Here is a 15369-nt window from a genome sequence, read left to right on the forward strand (position 1 = left end):
CTTTCTATCTATCTATCTATCTATCTATCTAGCTTTCTATCTATCTATCTATCTATCTAGCTTTCTATCTAGCTTTCTATCTATCTATCTATCTAATCTAGCTTTCTATCTATCTATCTATCTAATCTAGCTTTCTATCTAGCCCCTTACACCGACCCGGTGGTCCAAGTTAATATGAAATATAGCCCTCACCAGGCCAATGACAGTAAAGAAGACAAACATTGACTCCCAACTGTCTTTGCAGAAGAATGTATTGTAACATTTTTTAAACGTTTATAAATGTCATATGTGCGTATAGAGTTGCAAGTCAGCCCTTCGTCTTTCGTGTTTTTGTGCTGCTGTGCGCTATAATTCACCGTGACAAGGAACAGCTAAAACCCCTCAATAATTAAAAGTAGCGCCAACCACTTCCCTCCTCCGCCGTTCCACTCTGTCGCTCGGCGTGGCCTGGGTGGTGGCGCCGCCTATGTCGATCCTGACGTAGCAGACGGCGGCTCACGCGCTAACAGAGGAAATGTGTGGAACACCTTGAGCCGTGTGGAGCAGCTTAAGAGGCGCGATTTTGCTTAGTCAGTCAGTAACTGGCCTTAATAACGCCGTGCTGGAATTGCGGAAAAAAATAGAGGAAAGTACCATTACTTAAGGCGTAAACCGTCCCCACGTTCAGAGTTTGTGTTGCTGAGGCACGACGCATGCACGCGGTGTGCGCCAACACGCGCGTAGTTACCAGAGTTTCAAGTTCTGACTGCGTGAAAGTGTGTAGACGTGGTTTCGTAGGTTCGTTTGTGTACCTGAAGAATAGTTTTGTTCTACATGCTTGTTCCAACCGACTTGGGTCAGCAATGCCTGGGACGCGTCTGCTTTGCGCCTTTTAGAGATATCTGTACCTCATGCACTGGTTCTGGCAGACATGAGCAACGTTTTCACACGTAGGCGGCATTAATAATGTGAACGACGTATCTGTAGTGTTCGCCGCGCATGAAATCTGTTTGTATTTATTTTATCCCTTACAGTGTTCAGGTTGTAGTTTGACTGCAAGAACAAACTTAATGGCTAAACTGGACAGAGGTTCCGAAAACAATTACCCCCCTCCCTATTAGAACAAATAATGCTTTTGTTGAAGAGCTAATTTGATATTTGTTTACTGCGTGCGTCGGTCGACCGCGTTGTAAGTTTTCAGAGGGAAGCAGTGTTTCAGGGAAACTGGAAGGCTATTTTGGTACCATTACAGACACAGAGAACAAGATGGTTGTACGACCAAACAATCCTCAATTGGGTTTAATAATGGTGCTGTAGGACAGCAACTCCGTCCCCACTGCATCATGAGAAACCGAGAAATTATTTGTCTGAAAAGATGCAAGCAACGTGCCGTTCACACGACGTATGCGATACCCATTTACTGAACCAAATGGGCACGTAAAGATTTTACTGTTAAGCAGTACTTTTTTTTTCCTTCTCAAGGGGCCTGAGGTTCTTTGCGGTCTTTGCAACGATCATCCCGCACAGAAAAGCTGCGAGTAGCCGCTGCTGATCACTCTGATTCCGTGGACGCGTCCGGCAGCAGCCGGCATAGAGACGAAATGCAATAGGCCCGTGTACTGTACGACCAAAGTGCAGGTTGAACATCCCCAGGTGACCCGAACTAAATTCTCTGGAGCCAGCCAATACGAACTCCCTCATAGCCTTAGTCACTTTGGGACGTTGAAAATGCTAAATACCAGAAACCAAATCAGTACACGCGGGCGTACATAGAAGCTGAACGACTGCATTCGTAAGCCTTAGTGATCCTTGCAAAAGCGTCGAGAAGGGGCTAACTTTTGTTGGAGCTGAAAACATGGCCTGAATAAAGGAAACTTTATGTCACAGGCCAGCCGAAAATGCGAGCACTTTCGCCGCAAAAAAAAAAAACTCTTACAAAACAAAGCAAGCACATTCGAAAAAAGTCAACTGAAATGCGCTAAAAACCGCGCAAAGAATGGACACATTCGCAAGCATTTTTTTAATGAGGTAGGAACTAATTATGTTCGAAAGAAGAGGTAATGAAAAATCGTAACAGTTGACAACCTGCAACCTCCTCAAAGACATCACACCCGATCCTACATCCGCACGTTTCTTTTTCATGCATTGCGCTCGCCGGAGGGTAAACAAAGAAGCCTTTTGCCCTCGCCTTATCGGGTGCGTAAACCGAAGGCGTAGCAACTTAGCATCACAATGAATTTCTCGCTCTTAACAAGTCTTATCTGGCCCGCTAACGCACTCGATCTATTCGTTTGCGCTTACAGCTCTTTCGTCGCACTGGTTTGAAAATGGCCATCGGAGTGCGCTAAGAAAACAATATATGAAAGTACAACGCGTGCTTCCGCGCGAAACGGATTGGCCAATGGGAGATGGCAGGTGGCTGGGGCAACAGGAGGCGGTGAAAAGGAAAGGTGGGGGGGGGGATGAGGTGGGGTGGCGGAATGATGTAATAATGGCGTTCCTTATGAGACATAGAGGGTCTTTATGAACACGAACCAGCCCGGTCTCAAACTTTGTTCCAGTGGCCCAAGTTGTCAGCTAGCTTGGGCGACTAGGTACGTGCGTGTAGTCGATATGTTTACGTGGTGGCTGGGTTATTATCATTGTAACTTCGTCATCTGACTTCGTTCATCCGCTAACTTTGTAGCTCTGTTTCTTGCTATGTCCTCATTTTGATCGTGCTTGCACATTCTATCATGCATACGATTTTCGTCATGTCTTCGTCGCCATGCATCTAACGCTGACCCAGTCGTCCAAGTGGTCCTGTACCTTTGGCGACTAAGCACGCGCTCATGACGGCAATGTCGTTATGATCACTGCATTTTCATCATTGCAGTCTCGCCATCCTGTTCTCGTCATGCCGCCGTCGTCGTCAATAAGCACTTATTTTCATCAATACTTGTTTCGCGTGCTTCGGCGCGAAACTTTGAAACGAGAGAGAGCGTGCGTGTCCTAAGTGGTTGGAAATATTCCTTATCGAGTGGGTCATCTAATCAAACGCATGTCTGGTCCAAACAAATGAACAGTTGAGCACCTCAGTCGTATTCCTGGCGAGAATCTCGTACGTCACGTCCTGCCTCTTAAAACTGAGGTGGCGCTATCCCTATCAGAGCTGAAGTTCAGGCGCGTTTGTGAGAATGCATGCTTACCTTAAAGAGAAAAAAAAAGAAGACCGGACAGGACGAGCGCTAACTTGAGACTAAACTTTATTCTCAGAAAATCAAGCGTATTTATTCGTCGTTGCTGATCATAAGCGAAAGACAACATTGCACAACCACGCACCAAACCACCCGAAATTTGTAAAATTCAATAATTCCACGGCTATGCGCATAAAAACTTAAGAAAAACGCAAAAGCTCCGAGAGCATACGTCATTGAAGCAAGCCATGAAACAGGCCTCTATCTTGTGGGAACTGATGGTGTTGGATTTATGGCGAAATAAGCTTTGTCGAGCTATGTCATTGCACTTGTACTGGGTTCTCTACAATGGATCACATCCATGTCATTAATGAGGTTATGGAGAAATCTGCAGAGTACAACAAGCCTCTATATGTGGCTTTCACAGATTACGAAAAAGCGTTTGATTCGGTAGAGATACCAGCAGTCGTAGAGGCAATGCGTAATCAAGGAATACAGACTGCTTACGTAAATACCTTGGAAAATACCTACAGATATTCCACAGTCACCTTAGTTCTACACAAGAAAAGTAGGAGGATACCTATAAAGAAAGCTGTCAGACAAGGAGAGACAACCTCTCCAATGCTATTCACTGCGTTCTTGGAAGAAATATTCAAGCTAATAAACTGGGAATGCTTAGGATTGAGCATCGATGGCGAATGCCTCAGCAACCTTCGGTTTGCCGATGTCATTGTTCTATTCAGCAACACTGCGGCCGAGTTACAACAAATGATTGAGGACCTTAACCCTGTAAGAGAAGGGCTGAAGAATAATATGCAGAAGACGAAGATAATGATGAATAACCGGGCAAGGGAACAAGAATTCAGGATCGCCAGTCAGCCTCTAGAGTCTGTGATGGAGTATGTTTACCTAGGTCAACTAATCACAGGGAAACCTGACCATGCGAAGGAAACTCACAGAGGAATAAAAATGGGTTGGATCGCATAAGGCAGACATTGTGAGCTCCTGACTGGAAGCTTACCAATATCATTGAAAAGGAATGTACACAATCAGTGCATTTTACCGTTGATTACATATGGGGCAGAGACTTGGAGACTTACAAAGAAGCTCGAGAACAAGTTAAGGACTGCGCCAAGAACGATGGAACGAAGAATGCTAGGCAGAACTTTAAGAGACAGAAAGAGGGTGGTTTGGATCGGAGAGCAAACGTGTATAGACGACATTCTATTTGACATGAAGAGAAAATAATCGCGCTGGGCAGGTCATGTAATTCGTAGAGTAGATAATCGTTGGACCATTGGGGTGACAGAATGGGTACCAAGAGAACGGAAGCGCCGTAGAGGACGACAGAAGACTAGGTGGTGCGACGAAATCAGGAAATTTGCGGGTGCTGGTTGGAATCGGCTGGCGCAGGACAGGAGTAATTGGAAATCGTGAGGTGAGGCCTTCGTCCTGCAGGGGACATAAATTAGGCGCATGATGATGATGGTGATGAAGAAGGTATTCGAAGGCTGGCTGACACACGTGGAGCCGTTTTTTTTTAAAGTAGAAAGCCTCTAGAACCTCCCTGGTTGTCCTATGTCATGCCGAAAGAGGGCTAGTGTGTCGCATAGAAAGGGTTTACATCCGTATTGTCGCCAGTGTTTGGCAAGATGCCAATATGCTTACCCTTCCAGGGAGCTGTCGTGCTCTCTGAGTCTAATATTTATGCACAGGCCTGTCTGCACGATGTATTAATGTGCACATAAAAAAGAAATCAGGTACACAACATTACATGCACAAGCAACGAAGCTTTTGCCCTGTCTCGTGGTACACTGGAGCTTGTTATGTCTTCCCGTTCCTGCGCATGCGTTTCTGAAGAGCTGGACAAATAGCGTCTCGCTTGTTCTTAGCAGTTCAAACATCAACATAGCGGCAACTTGTCTTTGGCGATGGGAAAGCCCATGATTATACGGGTATTAGCGCCTGCTTATTTCTGTTCTCAACCCTTTGGTGCGCGTTTCGCTTCTACTTTGAAGACCTTGAGGCACTTCAAGCTGGCTGCTGTAATATCAACCTCAGGGTTGTTATCCCTTTCACAACCTAAAGCGACCACGCGCTTCTCGCTAGTTAATGTGTTCTACCGATGAAAGCCTTGCTGTGTGATAAACACAGTGCTCCCATACCAGTGTGATAACTTCCCGTTCATTGTGGAAGTACGCAGCAAAATGTGAGCATAAAAACGCCAACAAGCTGCTCGTACCTTGACCAAGCTTAGCAGATTGCAACTCTTCAATGATTGGGAAATTATATCGTAATTCTTTAGCATTGCAAACCTAATGCGCTCCTACTTTAGGTCAGAATCTTGGGAAGTTATCTTCAGCACTGATTCAGATTCAGATATTACAAAAATTTGGCGAGACTGCCGGATTTCTGGCATACGGCCACACCAAAGGCTCTAGGAGAACTGATGCTTCTGCCAACAGCGTATCTGCACCAATTGTTACTTTATTTATGCTTAGGAAACAGTTCGCCACGCATGTGTCCAATGGCGAGAATGAAACATGCCTCGAGCACGATTCGCTTGAAAACCACACCCACACGCAGGCCGGTGACCCGTCGAGCGCCACCAAAGGGCTTCAGCCGTCCGGCGACTCGTCCGCCGGTGCCTACGACGCCAGCGCCGCCGCCGACGAGGCCGCGCAATCTGTACGCAACGCCCACGCCGCTGGAGACGGCCGGCCGCTGCGAGGCGCGCAAGTGCCGCCTTCCGGACTGCCACTGCGGAGGAGCCGACATACCAGGAGACCTGCCGCCCCACGAGACGCCGCAGGTGAGACTAGAGCACGAACACTTCGCTCCCTTCTGCGTGAAATGTGGGCAGCGATGGCACTTGCCTGGCCTGCTTGTTACCTTCTTCTTTAATGTGAAGCTTTACCTTGTACCACTGCGCGGCTTGGCGCGTCGTGTGGTCGTCCTGGTCGTCGGCTGTATTGCTGAGTAGCAGCTGTCGCTACTTTTGCCCGTAATGAATAAACAGCCGACATGTAATGAAATTTACTACACTCGTTATCCAACAGACTCACCTAGTTATATACTCACGTGAGCATGCATGAGTGCAGAATTGTAGTGAACGTTCAGAAAGGTATTACGTCTCTTTACCCGAAAGCATGATGGAAGGCTCTTTAAGAAGCCTTGATATATATATATATATATATATATATATATATATACATAAACTGAGCACGTAATTAGAGATCCCATACTAAATGTAACAGGGTAACACATGGCAGAAAGTATCTGTTCTTTCAAATTATGCTCTCCCATTAACAAATTACCAGCATCACTTGCTGGCAGCACACCAAAACAAATCAAAATACATTCGTAATGACTGAGAAAACTTGAAGCACAAGTGTTGCATTACCGACTATAAAAGCGAGGTTGGTATCATTCGTATAGTGGATTTCCTTGCCCCATAACCCTGTATTTTTTCTCTAAACAAGAGTTCGCTGTCAAATGCTTTTCTTAAGAACGTCTGTTTTGTGAAAAAACGCCTCACATCCACACAAGTTACAATGACTGTTAAATGATTCTGCGTATTAGTTGAAAGGGTAACCTTATGTTCTCGGAGCCAACAATACTCGCATTATCCGCACTCGTCAATGACTTTCCCGCCACTACGTGTCTGCTGCAAAGCATTATTTTACCTTGTGATTCACTTTATAAAAACTTTAATAATACAGTTAGTCTTGTTTTTTTTTCGTCTACCTCCACACAAGCTTGGCTAGGCTCGACAGCATCTGTAAGGAATACAGTGACTCCATAACAATTAACATTTCTTTAACCATGCAATCGATATAAGAAAAAACATCTTTCGCTCATCTCCCGGAGTTCTTGCATTGGCCTGCGCGTTGATGTGGTTTCTGAACATTTAACGAAATGAAGGGTAGGCCGGGTTGGTAGGTCTGGTGTCTTCTTAGCTGTGCATGAAAGCTTCCTTAGATATTATGCAAACGAGACTTTTCGATTACTGAGGAGACGCTAGGAAACACAATGTCATTTTTTACAACTTTCCAGTGGCATCTGCCACTGGAAAGTTGTAAAAAATGACATTAAAGCTAAGTAAAAGTAGAATAACAGAAGTTTTCATCAAAAAAGGAGGAGATATTATTTTTGAAAATTTTGGAGCACTTCCTACACAGTGCGTCACGACTTCAAGTGTACGAGAGAGTTGGAATAATGCCAAACTTATACAAATTCAAGACAAGGGAAACTGTAAAGAATTGAATGATTATAGGTCCTTTAGCTCGCTTTCAGTAGTGTAAAAAATTTTCACCATAATAATTTCCAATATAATCAGGGCAACACCTGATTTTCATTAACCGAGAAACATGGTGGATTCAAGAAAGGGTATTCTACGATGGATCACATTCATGCAATCAATGAGATATTTGAGAAATCTGCTAAGGACGATCAACCTCTCTATGTGGCTTTCATAGACTAGGAAAGGCACTTCATTCAGTTGAAATAAGAGCAGTGAAGAAGGCAGTACGTAATCAAGGGGTACAAGAGGCATGCGTGAATATCTTGGGGAGATATCTATAGATTCCAGCGCTACCTTGGTTCTCAACCAGAAAAGTAGAAAGTTACCTATCAGGAAAAGGGTCAGGCAAGGAGACACAATCTCTCCTACGCTGTTCACTGCATGCTTAGAAGAAGTATTCAAACTGAGAATGCTTAGGAAAGAAGATCAACGGCAAATATGTCTGCAACCTGCGGGTTGCAGATGACATTTGCCTGTTGAGAAACACACGGGGACGAATTAGTACAATTGATTGAGGGCCTAAACCGAGAAAGTGCGAGAGTGGGGCTGAAGATTATTATGCAGAAGACAATGATAATGTTGAGTGGCCTGGCAAGGAAATACGAGTTTAGGATCACCAGTCAGCCTCTAGAGTGTGCAGGAGTGCGTTTATTGAGGTTAACTACTCACACGAAACCCTCATCGTGAGAAGGTAATTGACAGCTGAATAAAAATGGACGAATGCATGCGGCAGTCATTACGAAGTCTCGACTGAGAGGTTACCACTGTCACTCAAAAGTGTAAAATAATTGCATTTTACCGGTGCTAATTTTTGAGAAAAAGACTTGGAGATTAGCAAAGAAGCTGGTGTACAATTAAGGACCGCGCAAAAAGCGATGAAATGAAAATGTTTGGCTTACCATTGAGGCAGTAAGCGAGTGGCGTGGATCAGAGAGCAATCAGGGATAGCCGATATTCTAGTTGACATTAAGAGAAGAAAATGGAGGTGAGCAGGCCATGTAAAGCGTAGGGTAGATGAATGGTGGGCTCCTTTGCGGAATTGCTTCCAAGGGAAGGGAAGCACAGTAGAGGATGGCAGAAAAGCAGGTGGAGTGATTAAATTAGGAAATTTTCAGGCCAAGTTTGAAAGCGCAATACAGGGATAATTGTAGATTACCTTCCTCCTGCAGTGGACTTATAAGGGAGCAGATAATGATGATGGTCATAATGAAAGATTCAGAGCACATTCCAATGAAGAGGAATATGTGCCAGCCTCAAGTTAATGCCAAGACGCCGTATCTGGACGGTGCTCGCATGCGCAGCTGTCTCAGCCTTTTGTCCAGTGAGTTTAGGATGTATATTTATGATAGCTATGTTACATTACATGAAAATGTCATTACTTGTTTGACTTGCGATTTGGCCAATTAGGAAAAACATTTTTCATAATTATGCGACCGAATGTATGGGTGATATGTACATGTACGTAGATTCATTTATGTGCAGGGAAGCGGCATATCTACCAGGAATATATCATGTGCTAATTTGTTCTACCACCCGCAGGGGCGTCTGCGTCAGCAGGCGTTTGGTGTGCTGCGACACCACGTACCCGAGCACACGAGGGTTGGACCCTCCCGCGTGTAGCCGTGCGCGGCTTAGCCGTGTCTGGGGAAAGGGGCATCCTGGGGGTTGAGCGGATGCTGGGTGTTTGGACCTTTAAGGCCCCTCGGCGGAGGCAACACACCCCTTTGGCCTCTGCTTCACATAGACGGCACCTCCAGACTTACCCACCTGGAGGACATCGGCAGTCGCCTTTTCCTGTCTCTCCCTCCTCCAATCTTCGTCTTTATCTCCCACTTTTTGACGTTTCCTGTCTCCTTCTCTCTTCTTTTTACTTCCTTTCTCCTGGCGGCAAGGGTTAACCCTGTGTGGCTATCCAACCTTGAGTACACCATATTCGGTTATAGTGACGGCGTACGACTGGCGTCGTGCAGACTTGTATGCAAGCTCTGCCGCGTCCCCTCGTTGGGCTCCGTGGTGGGCGGTCGGCGCTGTTGCCGAACCTATACATTTTTGCATGGAAACTTCTTTCCCCTCCCTTGCTGATCGCCCTCAGAAACGAGGGCGCACCGAAGATGTCTTCAAGTTTTTCGGACGCCAAACCCAGAATTTTCCCCGCTTTCACGTTATTCATTCTGAAAAGCCAAACAAAGTAGTCCGAAACATTTCACCATTCCTTGTTTCAAAATCTCTGAGTAATGTTTTTGGTCCAGGTTACAAGGTGTCGAGGATGGCAAGCGGCGACCTCCTCTTGGAGCTCCGCGATGTAAAACAATATGAGAAACTACCTCAACTAGTGTCATTTGGGGAGACCCCATAACAGTAACCCGGCACCGTACAATGTACACCACCCGTGGTGTTGTGTCAGATGATGATTTGCTTGAGCTGACTGAAGCGGAACTCCCGGAGGGCTTCAGCGAACAAAATGTGATCAATGTCAGAAGAATTAAGATGAGGCGGGATGGTAAAGAGATTCAGACGAAGCACCTAATAATTACTTTTGGATCAAGTATCTTACCCGAGTCATGAGGCCGGGTACATCAAGCTCCATGTTAGGCCGTACGTGCCAAATCCACTCCGATGTTTCAAATGCCAGCGCTTCGGTCACAGCTCGCAGAGCTGCCGAGGCCGCCAAACATGTTCGAAGTGCAGTGCCCAGGAACATACTTCTGAAGCTTGCGTGAACACTCTCCATTGTGTAAACTGTGAAGGAGAGCACGCCACATACTCGCGGTCGTGCCCGTCCTGGAAAAAAGAGAAAGAAATATCCACAATCAAAGTTAAAGAAAACATAAGTTTCAAAGAGGCAAGCAGGCGGGTAGCATACCTGTCAAAGAAAAGCTTTGACGTTGTGGCGCGTCAGGGGGCAGCGCCACAACGGTCTCCGGCGGCTGTCCGACCCACACCCAGTGAGGTGGCAGTGACGCCATCCGCGCCCCCGGTGGCTGCAGCTGACGCTGCCCCGCCAACACAGCAGACGGGGCCATCGACCCCGAAGGTGGGCGCAGACGAGGCTGCCCCAACCTCCCCGGCCCCTTCCAGCGCTGGCCACAGCCGGCGCAGCCAAACCCCTGAGGGAGCCCCATTGACCTCCGGGCTGGTGGGCGCAGGGGTCTTGCTCTCCAAGGTGGGACCCTTGCTGGTAACTTCTCGCTCGCAAGAGCACGTGTCCGGCGCCTCACTAGAGGCAATGGACACTACACCTACCCTCAAGGCACACCAAGTGCCTAAGCAGCGGCGAGGCTCCCTCGAACGCTTCAGAAAAAGCAAAAGCCCGGTTACAGGGCCTCGAAAGAGCACTGTAACCTAATGCATCACTTGTGTTTCTGTTTACACAGCGCCGATTTACTTCAAATATGGATTCGCAAATAATTCAATGGAACGTCAGAGGTCTTCTTAGGAACCTTGATGGTGTGCAAGAGCTTATACAAAAACATGATCCAAAAGTGCTGTGTCTACAGGAAACACACCTAAAACCACAACACACAAACTTTCTCCGACAGTATGTCACGTTTCGCAAAGATCGCGATGATGCTGTCGTATCATCAGGCGGTGTTGCCATTTTTTTTTCATAAAAGCATAGCGTGTCAACCTTTACAGCTACGAACGCCCCTTGAAGCAGTGGCGGTTCGAGCTGTTCTCCTAAACAAACTCATCACCATTAACTCTCTTTACATACCCCCACATTACAAATTAATGAAACATGAATTCCAATCCTTTATAGATCAATTGCCAGAACCTTATGTTCTTGGCGATTTCAATGCGCACAGCTCCCTGTGGGGCGACTCTCGTATAGATGCGCGAGATCGTCTTGTTGAACAGTTCCTTTTTTCTTCTGGTGCGTGCCTTCTGAATAAGAAGAAACCCACATATTACTGTCTTGCGAACAACACCTTTTCTTCAATTGGTCTGAGCATAGTTTCCCCGTCCATAATGCCTGAACTCGAATGGGAAGTTACGAACAATCCTTACGGAAGCGACCACTTCCCCATACTATTATGAACAGTTAAAGAAAACGAATATCCACCACAGGCTCCTAGGTGGAAGATTGGCACAACAGATTGGGAGAAATTCCGAACCTTAACTAGCATATTATGGGATGACATGTCCTCGTTAGAAATTGATGCTGCTGTGGAGTACTTTACAGCCTTCATTATAGATGCCGCACCTAAATGCACACGTGAAGTAAGTGGCTCGGCATGCAAACGACATGTCCTGTGGTGGAACGATGAATGTAGAATCGCACGTAGGAATCAGAACAAAGCATGGGGGTCGCTACGCGCTTCGCCCACTGCAGAGAATCTTGTTAACGTTAAGAAAGTAAAATCTCAAGGCAGGAGAACCCGCCGACAGACCAGAAGAGAGAGTTGGCAAAAGTTTTTATCCGGCATCAACTCGTTTACAGATGAGGCGAAAGTCTGGAACCGCGTAAATAGAATTAGAGGGCGACAAGCATATTCACTCCCTCTGGTAAGCACACAGGGTTATACGCTTCAAGATCAGGCAGACTCACTTGGGGAGCACTTTGAGAGCGTGTCAAGTTCAGAACATTATTCGAAATCCTTTCTGAAATATAAGCAAATAGAAGGATGTAAGCCACTCAAAAGAAAATGTCTACAGAATGAATCGTAGAACTGCCCTTTCAGTATTGCTGAGCTGAGAGTTGCGTTGAGTTCATGCAAGAGGTCGGCACCGGGATCTGACAGAATCATGTATGAAATGATGAAAAACCTACACAATGACACCCAATTAAGTTACACTACTCACAATTTTCAACACCATTTGGGCTGCAGGATACCTTCCAACTGCATGGAAAGAAGCCATTGTGGTTCCTGTTTTGAAACAAGGCAAAGATCCTCCCTCCGTGGCAAGTTACCGCCCGATAGCCCTCACAAGTTGCCTTTGTAAGGTATTTGAAAAAATGATTAATCGGAGACTCATCAATTTCCTTGAACAGAGAAAAATGCTAGGAACATTTTCCACCAGGCCCATACGCGCCATACATAAGACACCTTAGTGGGGCACAAACATCAGATAGTCTACCTCTAGTTTGTGATACGCCAGTTGACACCACACACTTTATTATCAATGTAGGCACAAACAACCTAAGGACAATAAGCGCCGCGGACACGATAGAGTCCATGAGCGACGTAATAAGAACCATTCAAGCCGCTCGCCCAAACGCACATATAACCATAACGACTGTCGCTCCCCGCCTACAAAACAAACACCGCCCACTAATCTACCAAACTAATGCACTCATGAAGCACAATGATGAGAATAACAAGCTCAACTCATTAATGTTCAACTTAGAACACGTCCATAAGAATGTTGACACCACGCACAAATACACGAAGCACCACACGAACACCTAGCTTGGGACGGCTTCCACATGAACCGCTGTGGAATAAAGCTAGTTTCCCAACACATCAAGTGCTTTATTAAGGACAAGTACAGAAAAACTCTTTTAAATTCCACCTCAAATACCACCCTCACCAACTCTGCGGAGCGTGCCACCGCGAACAACACAACTGCGACAGTCACTTCGAGAACACAGGGAACACAGACAGTGGAATGTGAAGCAAGCCACTGCACAAGTGAAACAGTCACCTCAAGAACTGTTGGAACACAGACAGCGGAATGTAAAAAGAATCGCAAGGCACACACAACACCAAAAATGACATCAACCACAGTGCAAACAGACAAAATGGCAACAGACAACAGAAACCGAAGTCTACACACAGACCCCCACACGCCTGCCTGCACACACACAAACTCAAACAGAGAATGAGATCGAATTAAGCCAGGCATACGATAATAAACCGGCCGAACAGAAAAACACCCCACGCAAATCTGCCCGCAAAAAGACAAGTAAATGACAGACATCGCAAATCAATAACTCTTCAATGCCACGAAGCACCGAATTCCTACAGGCTAGAAAACTTACCAAAAGACATGTGAGCTTCACCTCCCATCTGAAAACCTACACAATCTGCACAAAGAAAAATATAATTCCTAAAGGTCTAACACTCAAGGCTGTGCCAGTTCTAAGAACACTCTCACCACAGCATCGTGCAAGCTGGCAAATAACACTACGTAATGCCTCACTTTCACTTTTGAATATCCTCAAAGAACACTGCGAAGAGCAAATCGAAACTTTTAGCCACAGACTTCGGAACATAACCCTGACACCAGATGAGAAGAGAGATTTAGAACATTACGACGAAAAACAATCTAGAAAATTGGTTCAAAAACAAAGGAATAAAGCAAATTTTAATCAAAAAACAACCTTCCAGCCAGACAGCCACCACACGCAGACAAGAGGGACCTCGTGTTTAGAAGTACCAGACAGGAAGGAAACTTCCACAGAACTAAACCGCTCCAATGTTATAGACATTTCAAAAACATTAAGTCAAAAAGAAATAGACGTACTCAGCAAGGGCCTAAACTTTTGTCCCACGAGCAACACAATAAATGAATTCGAGCTTCACAAGGACCTCTCAGAATTCTCCCGACGAATGCGTATCCGACACTTTTTTGCAGACACACCAGACACCGGGACGACACCACTTAGAGCCCAATCCACTTGGACTCCCGAACCAGAACAAGCCATAGAACTTGACATATACCTTAAAACTGTCACTAAAGGAATTATAAGCCAATCCAAGACATCTAAGCGACCTAAAAACATAACCGCGTCGGAGAGTCATATCATTTCAAATCTGAGTTGCCGGAATGACATTGTTATTAAGGAAGCAGATAAGGGTGGAAGTATAGTTATTTGGCCAATAGAAAAATACAAGCACGAGGCTTACAGACAACTAAACAACCCATAACATTACCGCAAACAAGATAACGATCCGACATTGTCCTACACAGTGACAATTACCAACAGGCTGAAATCACTTTTGGCTGATAAATTGATAACACCGTCAGAATACAAATTTCTTAAACCAAGCAACAAAACTGCCGGGCGTTTTTACCTCCTTCCGAAAATTCATAAAATTCCATCCGCTGAACTATACACTGCTATTATCCCAGGCCGTCCGATAGTATCAAACAACAACACCCCGACAGAGAGCATCTCCACATTCCTTAACCACTACCTTGGTGACTTGCCAAAAGCACTTTCGTCATTTGTACAAGATACGCCCCACCTGCTGAGAATTATAGAGGACATTAATACTAAAGGCACACTACCCCACAACACAATTCTCGCAACACTAGACGTCATGGCGCTGTACACCAACATTCCAATCCCTGATGGTTTATCTTCGATAAAACAAACGCTGTCTAAACACAATGCACAACACTCTACTGAAATCTACTTGTCTCTCCTTGAATTAGTTCTAACACATAACTACTTCGAATTTGAAGAGAGTTACTACCTACAGATACATGGTACAAGCATGGGTACGCCTTTTGCACCAACCTACGCGAACATATTTATGGGGATTCTAGAAACAGATTTCCTATCGCGCTGCACTACCAAGCCCCACACATACCTACGATACATAGACGACATACTAATAATCTGGGAACATGGTCAAGACAGTCTATATAAATATGTAGCCTTTCTAAATTCTGTTCACCCAACAATAAAATTCACATCAGAATCCTCAACTGAGCGCATAAACTTTCTGGACACAACAATATACATTGACAATGGTGAGCCAAAGACAACGCTGTATAGGAAACCTTTCGACAAACAATAGTACCTAGAATATACCTGCCACCATCCCAGACATTGCAAACAAGGCATCTTTAAAGGCCAAGCCACGCGACTACGTCGCATTTGCGTTGAAAACCAAGACTACATAGATAGACTCGATCACCTTAAAGAAACGCTATCAAACAGGAACCACCCAAACAGTG

The 15369-nt window shown here is 45.5% G+C and overlaps 1 protein-coding gene across 1 annotated transcript in view; it reads left to right on the top strand.

Moving 5' to 3' along the window:
• Cda5 (Chitin deacetylase-like 5) overlaps window positions 1-15369 on the top strand; it is a 345833-nt gene that overhangs the window by 236824 nt on the left and 93640 nt on the right. Inside the window, exon 4 of the mRNA XM_075698287.1 lies at window positions 5742-5967. Coding sequence (XP_075554402.1) covers window positions 5742-5967 — 226 coding nt within the window. The remainder of the gene's footprint in view (window positions 1-5741; window positions 5968-15369) is intronic.

This window comes from Dermacentor variabilis, chromosome 7 (genome assembly GCF_050947875.1).
Source record: "Dermacentor variabilis isolate Ectoservices chromosome 7, ASM5094787v1, whole genome shotgun sequence".
NCBI lineage: Eukaryota > Metazoa > Arthropoda > Arachnida > Ixodida > Ixodidae > Dermacentor > Dermacentor variabilis.